General features: G+C 51.7%; 1 protein-coding gene across 1 annotated transcript in view; it reads right to left on the bottom strand.

Annotated features, from left to right (window-relative positions):
- Window positions 1–369: 369 nt before the first annotated feature.
- LOC120498089 (tyrosine-protein kinase ZAP-70) overlaps window positions 370–9,906 on the bottom strand; it is a 35,584-nt gene continuing 26,047 nt past the window's right edge. Inside the window, exons 5-13 of the mRNA XM_039700414.1 lie at window positions 9,828–9,906; window positions 9,126–9,166; window positions 7,853–7,901; window positions 6,645–6,825; window positions 5,632–5,838; window positions 4,847–5,039; window positions 3,685–3,825; window positions 2,881–2,993; window positions 370–2,427 (exon numbers count right to left, since the gene is read on the bottom strand). Of these exons, the coding sequence (XP_039556348.1) occupies window positions 2,304–2,427; window positions 2,881–2,993; window positions 3,685–3,825; window positions 4,847–5,039; window positions 5,632–5,838; window positions 6,645–6,825; window positions 7,853–7,901; window positions 9,126–9,166; window positions 9,828–9,906 (1,128 nt within the window). The 3' untranslated portion in view covers window positions 370–2,303. The remainder of the gene's footprint in view (window positions 2,428–2,880; window positions 2,994–3,684; window positions 3,826–4,846; window positions 5,040–5,631; window positions 5,839–6,644; window positions 6,826–7,852; window positions 7,902–9,125; window positions 9,167–9,827) is intronic.

Below are 9,906 nucleotides of genomic sequence, written 5' to 3'. Positions count from 1 at the left end.
CTGCACATCCCAAATGCAGGAATCACAAAGATTCACAGGAGCCCTTTAACTTCAGGTCCTCCTTGTCTCACTCCTTTTTCCCCTTCCAGCAACTCCTGATATTTTCCAATGCTCTTGGAACAGACAGCTTCCAACCCAAACCATCCCCAGCCCAGGCAGGATAAACCCTTTCCCTTGGTCCTCTGGAATAATCCCAAGGGATTATTTATGTCCTGTCTGTCAGGGTGTTGATAAACTCAAAGCTGTCTCCAGCTAAAGCAGAAGTTTCTCTGGGAATACTGGTGCTTTCCTTCCCTGTTTGAAAAAAAAAATAATAACAGTGTCCAGTGAACTAAAAATTTATTGCAAGAAACCATTTCATACCAGAAAATGAATTTGTTTTGAAAACAAAGTCTAAACAAAATGTTTTGGCAGTGGCTCTCAAGTAGTAAACACATTGAGCCTTCTCTTTTCCAGCTAAAGAGCTGCTTTCTCTGGGAGGAAAACAGGACAGAGAGGAGAATTTTTTCCTCTCTCTGCAGTAAGTGACTGAACAAACAGGAACAAGGCAGGTTCTCCTGGATACCTGTTTTCCTCTCTGCTGGGAGGGATAATAGATCCCAAGTTCAACATTCTGGACAAGGAAATGGGGTTGAAAGAGAAAATACCATGTGAAGAGTTGGTGTCTCTGGAGGCTTCTGTCTAAGCAAGGAAATTTAGGAGTTGTTTGTCACCAAAGCTGGCTCAGTGACTGCTGGGACAGAGGTTGATAAGGTTAACTATCTAAATGCTCCCCAGAACTTTGTTTTCAGCACAAATCCCACTCTCATCGAGGCTTTTGGCTATGCCCTGGCCTGAGGCTGTTTGTTTTCCCCCAGGACAGGGTGCTGGTGGGGAGCTGCTCTGTGGCTTTAACTACCAGGAGATGGTGAGAGATAAATTCGTGTTCTCTGCATCGCAGGGCTCCCACCTCCTCCTTCCTCCGCTGTCCCAGCCTTCAGATCTCTCTGTCCTCTGCAGCACAGCCCCCACCTCGGCCGATCCCCTGCACTGGGGGCAGCTGGGATCCACTGCAGACCCAGCCGAGCAATTTTAGGTTTTTTTGCAAGAAAACATGCCAAAAACCTTCCAGCTGTGCAGCAAAACCAGCCCAAAGTTTGGCAAGGGGAGCATCAAGGAGGGACATCCTGGCTTAACAGAGGGAAATTACATTTATTTTCTTGTCAGCCTGTTGGAAATGATAAAATTATTAAAATAAGCTTTAGTTGTTAATCATAACCAATATATTAATTATAGACAATGTGTTAGTCTTAAATTACTCTTAGCATATAGCAAAGCTCCTTTTGTGGGAACACAGGCTGGAAAAACAACTAAAACTGTAAAGTTTGTTGAGCTAACCTTGATATGCTGCAATGAACATTCACTGCTTTGTTTGCTAAAAATGTATAAAAAGGTGAGGAGGTTTTGCATCGGGGGCTGTGTGGAGGCTGGGATTTTGTCAGCCCCATCCACACCCAGAGCTGTGAATAAAGCAATTTTCTAACACAAAAAATGCAGCCTTGGAGGGTTCTCTTATCCTGATGGGTTTGGGGGTTTTTGGTAACAAGCCTGAAACAGTTGCCAGCATTTCTCAAAGTTCAGTGATCCAAGCCATGGGATGTTCAGAACATGGAATAGTTTATTTATAGGATGACCAGCTTTTAAGCTTGAAAAACATTTCATCAGTGCAGAGGGGCCAGGTGGGATCCAGGAGCTGGGGGATTGGCCCTGGAATTGTTTGGGAGCCACTTGGAGGGCTGGGTGACACCTGCTCTGTGCTGGCCTGGGGTGCAGGGGTACAAACCAGTGGGACCAGCTCTGTCCCACTGCTCCTCCCCATCCCAGTTGCAAACCAGCTGCTTCTTGCCCTAATCCAAGGGGAAAAGGCCACCACAGGCTCCCTGTGCTGTGTCCTAACCCGTGCAAACCCCAACATGCACTTGGTGGCTTCCTGGGAAAGCATTGACTGTTAAGGCATCTGGAAAAATCCAGATTTTCTGGAGCCAACACAGTTCATCCTCAGTGAGCCTGGGAGGCACAAAGCTCTGGGGTCCTGGGACAGCTTTGGAATTGGGTGGGAAGGACTCTGACAGTCTGTGCTCCTGGGCTGGGTCAGGCTGGAGGAGCTGGGGGGCACAGCTGGGTGTCCCTGTCTGTGGGGACACCAACGTCCCCCTCATCATCAGTTCCACAGCTGCTGAGGAGAGTTTGAGAGATTAAAGCAAAACTTCACAAAGAGCCTTTCCAGGTCCATTGAGGGCAGGTGGAGGAGCAGAGAAGGAGCCTCAAGGAAGAGCTGCTTTGGCCCTGTCCCCTGTGTCTGGCCCATTTTCGGGCTTGGCAGCAATGCTGTAGTAGTAGGAGCGGATGGTGTTTTCCACAGCCACAAATCCTGGACGTTCTTCCCATCTGCAAGGGCAGAGAGGAACAAAGAAAGTCGTCAGAGAGGAACAAAGAAAGTCGTCAGAGAGGACAAAGCTGGCCTGATGCACTGAGAGGACACACAGAGACTGGGGGGGAGCAGCAGCCTGGCTGTGCCAGGGCTCAGGAGGCAGCTGAGACTTTTCAGGGACAGAGAGGGTCAAAGACACCGAGCCTTGGGGATCTTCCAGGATTGGCACAGGCAGATGGGGGGGGTCTGATAATAAAAAAATCATCTTGGCCTGAGGAATCATCACAAACAAAGGCAGGAGACACCATTTGCTTTTTGTTGTCAGCATGCAAACAGTGTGGTGAAGGTGTCCCTGCCCATAGCAGGGGGTTGGACTGAATGGGCTTTAAGATCCTCTCCAACCCAAATTTCCAATTCCATTCTGGAATTTGGTGACTCTAGCAGAGCTGAGACCGTGGTGAAATGCTCACCTGTATGTCCAGCACTGCTGCATCAGGGAGTACATCTCTGCTGGGCACTCCTGGGGACAGTCCATGCGCTTGCCCTGCTCTATGAAGCTGATCACCTCGGGGCCCTTCATTTTCTGGGATGGGAGCAAGGGGAAGGGGATTAAGGTGTTCAGAGCAGGCAGCAGGGCTAGAGGAGATGGGTTAGAGCTGGGCCTGGGGTGGAGCTTTGGTCCCATACCCCCCACACCTGACAGTCACTGTTCCCACCCCAGCAGCCAGAACTGGTGTCCCTCGCTGTGGCCAGGCCACCCTACAGACCCCATGCCACAGACCCCATCCCAGACATCCTGCAGACCTCATCCCACAAACCCCATCCCAGCCATCCATTCTGCCCAGCCTGCAGATCCCATCCCATCCCATCCCATCCCATCCCATCCCATGATCCCAGTATGGTCCCAGTACAGCCCACCCTACTCACCCCATCCCTCCAGTCCTACCAATTCCATCCCACTCAGCTTGCCCACCCCACTCCACCCATCCTGCCCACTCTCCAGCTCCCACCCCACCCAAGCACAGGCCCAGCAGTGGATGAGAAGTGATTTTTTTATCTCTCAGGTGAGCAGAAGGATCAAAGAGAAGAATAAAAAAACTCTGTTTTGACTCAAACCCAAATTAATTCCACTTGTTTTCTATTTCTTCTCTCTTAAAATGAACACAAAGCTGCAGGATCCATCCTCATTTGTGCCTTTCCCAAAGTGGAGTGGGGCTGTGACACCCATGGGTGACAGACCCAGCTCTGCCTCACCTTGTAAGGCCCTGCCTCACCTTGTAGGGTTTCTGCCCGAAGCTGAAGGCCTCCCACATGGTCACACCGTAGCTCCAGACGTCGCTCTTGCTGGAGAACTTGTGGAAGAGGATGCACTCGGGGGCGTACCACTTCAGGGGCCACTTCCCTGCTGTCCTGGCCTGCAGCAGAGCAAGGAGGGGCATTTGCAGCCTGAGACATGGAGTGATGGGAGCTGCACCTGAATTCTGCTCAGTGTTTGTGTTAAATCTCACACTGCTGAAAAAATCAGCCGAAATGGAGCTCCTAAACCCAGTCCAGGCCCTGCTGTCCTGTTGTGCAGGTGCTGAGTGACCACGGTGCCACCCTCCTCCTTCCACCCGCCCCCAGGACTCAGTTAAACCATGGAATCATGGAATGGTTTGGGTCGGAAGGGGCCTTAAATCCCATCCCATCCCACCCCTGCCATGGCAGGAACACCTCCCACTGTCCCAGGCTGCTCCCAGCCCTGCCCAGCCTGGCCTTGGGCACTGCCAGGGATCCAGGGGCAGCCACAGCTGCTCTGGGCACCCCAAGCCAGGGCCTGCCCACCCTGCCAGGGAACAATTCCTGCCCAATCTCCCACCCAGCCCTGCCCTCTGCCACTGGCAGCCATTCCCTGGCTCCTGTCCCTGCAGGCCTTGTCCCCAGTCCCTCTGCAGCTCTCCTGGAGCCCCTTCAGGCCCTGCCAGGGGCTCTGAGCTCTGCCTGGAGCCTTCTCTTGTCCAGGGGAGCAGCCCCAGCTCTGCCAGCCTGGCTCAGAGCAGAGGGGCTCCAGCCCTGTGACCAATTTAGTGGCCTTGTCTGGACTCATTCCAAGAGGTCCTCATCTTGTGCTGGTGGCCCCAGAGCTGGACACAGAATTCCAGGTGGGGTTTCTCCTTTAGTTGAGCACTGCTGGGAAGATCAGCCCTGGCTCACTCTTCATCACCTTCTGTTCTCTCTGGCTCCTCTCATCCCCCTGCCCCACATCCTCCTGGCTGCCTCTGCATCCTCCTTGTCACCAGAGCTCTGCAAAGCCCCTTTTGATGTCACAGCAGTGAGGCACAGCCTGGTGTTCTGCAGAGGGGTCCATGAACAGCCCAGATCCTCAAGTCTCTGGGAGTCTCATCCTCCCAGCCAGGAGGGCTCCTGCTCCAGACCCTTTGCTATGCTCACACCCACCTTGTAGTAGCTGTCATCAGCTCCCAGAGCCTTGGAGAGCCCAAAGTCACTGATCTTGGCGTAGTGCTGGTTCACCAGCAGGACATTCCTGGCTGCCAGGTCCCTGTGGACAAAGTTCTTCTCCTCCAGGTACTTCATCCCCATGGACACCTGGTGCATCAGCTCCACGATGTTGCTCGTTGTAATCTCATCCCTGGAGAGGGTGAAAGGAGAACTCAGTCATAAAGGACCTGCTGTGGTCCCCTCTGACTTTTCTAGCTGTAAGGTAGAATGAGCATGGAGATCTCTGCTCCAGAAGCAGCAGCCCCTGGAGCTTCACATGAAAGATTTCTTTCTGCTCTTTTCAGCTTTCCTGCATCTACAAGGGTGTGGATGTGACAGCCTGGTCAGAGAGACGGAAAGTTAGATAAGTGTCCCCAGAATCAGCCTGGGAAGCTTTAGGGAACTGGAAATAAACAATAATAGCCAAATATTAAAAACAACCTGCAGGTGGTGTTTTTATAATAATCTGGTTTTCTGTTTTTCTCATAAGATTTCTTACAAATGGGTGTTTTGTTAATTAGCCAATCATGTGAAATGTATTGATTAAATGACCAATCAGGTCCACCTGTAGCAAACTAAGCTATAAAAAAAAGAGAGTATGACCTAAACAAGGCTTTTTTGCCACTTTGCCTTCTGATCTGGCTATGTGTCATCTCTGACTCAATGGTGAGGCAATGGTGGGCTTTTGAAGTAGATTTCGAGAAGAAACACAGAAAATCAGCCGTGTTTTATCCAACACTCACTTCTTGGAAGCCAAGAACCTGTTGAGGGGCCCTCCAGAAGCCATCTCCATCACGAGCATCAGCGACTCGGCCTCGCACACCCCGATCATTCTCACAATGTAGGGGTTGTCCAGCTGGTGCATGATCTGTGCTTCCTTCATCATCTCATCCTTCACTGTCTTTTCGTTGTTGCTCTTCAGCACCTTGATGGCCACATCGATCTGCTTCCTGTATGGGGGAACAGCCGTGGGATGGGCTGAGCACAGTTGGAATCAGGGGTCACAGCCAGGAATGAAAATCCCTTCTCCTGGGACACTGATTGACCTCTCAACAGCCTGTTCTGGCAGGGCCCTGCACCATTCTGGTGTCCAGGATGGAGAGGAAAGGTCACCTAACCCTTGTGGGTGTAGCCTGAAGTTGACATCCCTGATCTGGAGGCATCTCCCCTCCCACACTGAGATCTAGGTCATCAGTGCTATTTTTCCAGGAGGAAACTGAGGCACAAGTAGGTAAAGACCATCACAGACAATCAGCAACAGAGCTAAGGGTGGCACAACTCCTCAGTGTCACTGCTTTGGCCTGGCAGGGACAGAGGTGACCTCAGGAATGTGGAGTTGTTCCTCTGAGCCCAGCAAGTCCCTTTGGAAGTGGCAGCTGTGTGCCTGGGAATGTGGAATTACACACCCAGGGCAATGCAGCTGTCAGTGAAAATCCATGGGAAGCCATGGAATTACAGCATCATGTCATAATATCCTGGGATTGTTGGGGTTGGAAAAGACCTGCAAGACCATCAAGTCCAACCCCTGACTGAACTCCACCATCCCCAATAAATCCCACCACAAAACCTGCTCATTTTCTGAACACTTCCAGGGGTGGTGCCTCAACCATCATATCCATCACCCCTGACCTTCCAGATTATTTCTAATCCCCTCCATTGTCACTTTGGGGCCCATATAGTGACCAACAGGACAGCTGGGGACACCTCAAGCCCAGCCAGGTCCCTCTCCTCCCTCTTCCCCAGCACTCTCACTCACTTCCTCATTTTGTAAACTCCCTTCTTGACACAGCCAAAGTTTCCTGCGCCCAGCTCCACTTCATCAATCATCAGGTGGTCCCTCTTCAGGAACAGCTTCTTGTCCTTCAGCTCCTCGGGGTCGCTGTAGGGGCTCTCGTAGACACTGGTGTCCATGGGCAGCAGGCGGGATTTTCCTGCCCCTTCCCAAGAGGAGAACTAGGTTATAAACCTGCCCTTCCCCATCCTGCTGTCCCTCATGGATTGGGAAGGGTTTCTCTGCTCTTTTTGGCCAATTCACCGTCAAATCTAGCATTTCTGGTCCCTCCTGGGCATCTCCCTTCCTTTCACAACCCAGGGTCCCTCCCAGTCCTGTGGCTGCAGCTCTCTTCACAGAGAGCAGCAGGCAAAACCTTCCCAGGATTTCTCCTGGGGAATGCAGTGGGAAAGTTCAGAGAAAGAGGAGAAAACAATTCTTATCTCTCTTTGCTGCTCCTGTTATTTGGCACGTGTGGAATGTGTTATGGAGATTGTTCACCCAAAGTGATTTGTTAATTGGACTCTGGTGATGGTTTGGATTGATTGACCAATTAGGTCAAAGCTGTGTCGTCCCTGTCTGGTGAGGGTCATGGATTTTTCTTTAGTAGTATAGTTTAGTATAGTATTAGTATAGTATGTAGTGTAATATAATATAGCTTAATATATACTATAATATAGTATAACTTAATTTGTTCAATTGCTTTGAACAAAGCAATTGTTCAGCCTTCTGAATCCTGGAGTCATTACACATTATTCCTGTGGCTGGGGGTCATCCTGCATTGATACAGTCCTGGTTGCTGAAAGAGGTGGGATGAGGAGAGGGGTCTGAGCATTCCCACTCCACACATCTGCCCTGCCAGCCTTGGCAGGGCTTTACCCCACTGAAATTCAGTTGAATCCACTGAAAAATATGAATTTTAGTGAAAAATGTAAATTTTAGTGAAAAAAATGTAAATTTTTGTGAAAAACGGGGATAGGATAGGGCTTTACTTCCTGGGTAAGGCAAGGAATGGGGTAGGGCTTGATTTCCTGGGAGCCCAGTGTGGGTGCAGGGCACCAAAATGTCTGTGGTGCTCCTGAGTGCTTTTGTAAGAAAGGGGCTTTGTAGCAGGGCTCCAGGGAACCCATGGGCTCCTGGAATATCCCCAGTCCTGTCCCCTATGAGGAGGAGAGGGCTCTGTAGGTGCTCACCAACAGGGTCTGGGGTGTATCCGTCTGCATTGAGAGGGCCCAGGTTTCTCTGGAAAAGAAATGAGGAGAAAGTGGATAAAGGAGAAATTGTTTCAGTTGCAAATGGAGGGGAAAGGGACAGGGAAACTGCACCCCAACACAGCCCCAGCTGGTGATCCCTCTGAGGTGGGCTGACACTGGAGTGATCTGGAGGCAACATTCCTGTTCCTGTATCTGCCAGAGCTGGGAAGAGCTTGGGGAATTTGATAATGCCCAAGGAAGACAAAATCTCCAGTCTGAGCAGGGCATGTTCAGTGCAGCGGGATTGTTGTGGCAGCCAGGAAGGAGTTTAGGCCCTGACTGTATCTGCCAGAGCTGGGAAGAGCTTGGGGAATTTGATAATGCCCAAGGAAGACAAAATCTCCAGTCTGAGCAGGGCATGTTCAGTGCAGCGGATTGTTGTAGCAGCCAGGAAGGGGTTTAGGCACTGATGTGTGGGATAAATCCTGAGAGAGAGCAGATCCTTTTTCCCAGGGGCCAGGAAGGAGTTTAGGCCCTGATGTGTGGGATAAATCCTGAGAGAAAGCAGATCCTTTTTCCCAGAGGAATTCTGGAGTTATGAATGTGGATCCCAGGCAGTTTTTGATGGCAGCACCACTGGATCCAGCACAGAGGGGACATCACTCAGCCTCACAATATCCTGAGCTGGGGTGTCCCTCCTCTGGGCACTCTCCAACAGCTGGGGAGCCTGGGCAGTGCCCAGCACCCTGGAGGCCACTGAGGGTTCTGAAAGCCCACTGAGGTGATGGCTGAGCCCCCAGGCCTCACTCAGCCCCCCTGGGATCCCCAAACCCGCTGCTTTCAGCCCAGCCCAGCACTCAGGGGCTGAGCAGGGACATTCCCCAGGGCAGGATGAGCACAAAGCCCTGGCTGGGGGCCAGTGGGAGCAGCAGGGCTGAGCATTCCCAGAATCCCAGCATGGCTTCCTCGCTGCTGCCTGGCCAGCAGGGCAGGGATGGAGGGCTCCCCAAGGACTGGCCCACATGTTGCAAGGAGCTCTGGATGAATGGAAACCCTTCTCAGCTCTACCAAGGGCTGTGCCCAGCTATTCCCCACCCCCACCCAAGCTGGAAAGGGAACAACATCCCAGCTGGGCTTAATAAAGTCCAGTACAGTTCCTGAGCTTTTAGACAAAAGCAGGGTTTGAAGAGCAGGGTTTGATCAGCCAAGCTTGAAATGCAGCAATATTAAAACCACTGAGTTCCCAATGAAACAAAGCTTCCCCAAAACTTACACTCACGGAGGGGTGGGTGGGTGGAGCTGGTGCTGCAGAGGCTGCAAAACAAGAGAGAGGATTTGTTATTAGGAATTTGTCAACAGGAATTTGTTATCAAGAGTCTGTTGTCAGCAGTTTGCCCCAAGCAGGGCCAGAGCATGGGTCCTTGAAGGACCCTGTGGGTCTGATCCCATCCCCTCCAACCCCCAGAGGAAAATTTCACCAGCTTTAGCCTAAAAACATGTGGAAACGTGTCTGGATGTGGCTGTTATTCCCAGATTTTCTCAGGGAAAGTGCCAGCACTGGAGCACCCCATGGGTCCAGGGGCAGGGACCGGCTGAGCTGTGCCCCAGGACAGGGCAGGGTCTCAAGTGACATTTGTGACACATGGACCCAAAGTGGCCCCTGGTTCTGAGTGTTCAGAGAGCCCGCAGGGCCCAGCCTTGCAGGACAGGGATTTTCCTGCTGCCCCAAAAGCAGGTCACACTCCAAATCCATCTGTTGGGCACCAAATCCATTTGGCCACTGACTCCCCCACTTTGGGCCACCTCAGGCTGACCTGGCAAGTGACAGTGCCACGGGACACTGACCCCATTTGCCAGAGGGTCACTGCCCCCACCAGGGCTGGGCACAGGAAGGGAAATTTGGGCTGGCACTGCTCCAACTGGCACCATTTGGTGTCAAACCAAGCAGGAGTGGCACTGAGAGGTGTCAGCTCACCTGGCATGTTGGGGTTGGGGCAGGCTTCCCTCAGGTAGAAAATCAGCCCGTCTGGTTTGAGTTTTAAGTACTCCACCAA

The sequence above is a fragment of the Passer montanus genome, unplaced genomic scaffold, assembly GCF_014805655.1.
Source record: "Passer montanus isolate IOZ18808 unplaced genomic scaffold, ASM1480565v1 scaffold140, whole genome shotgun sequence".
NCBI lineage: Eukaryota > Metazoa > Chordata > Aves > Passeriformes > Passeridae > Passer > Passer montanus.
Note: the sequence above shows the minus strand (reverse complement) of the source record. Positions and strands in the feature narration are given on the sequence as shown.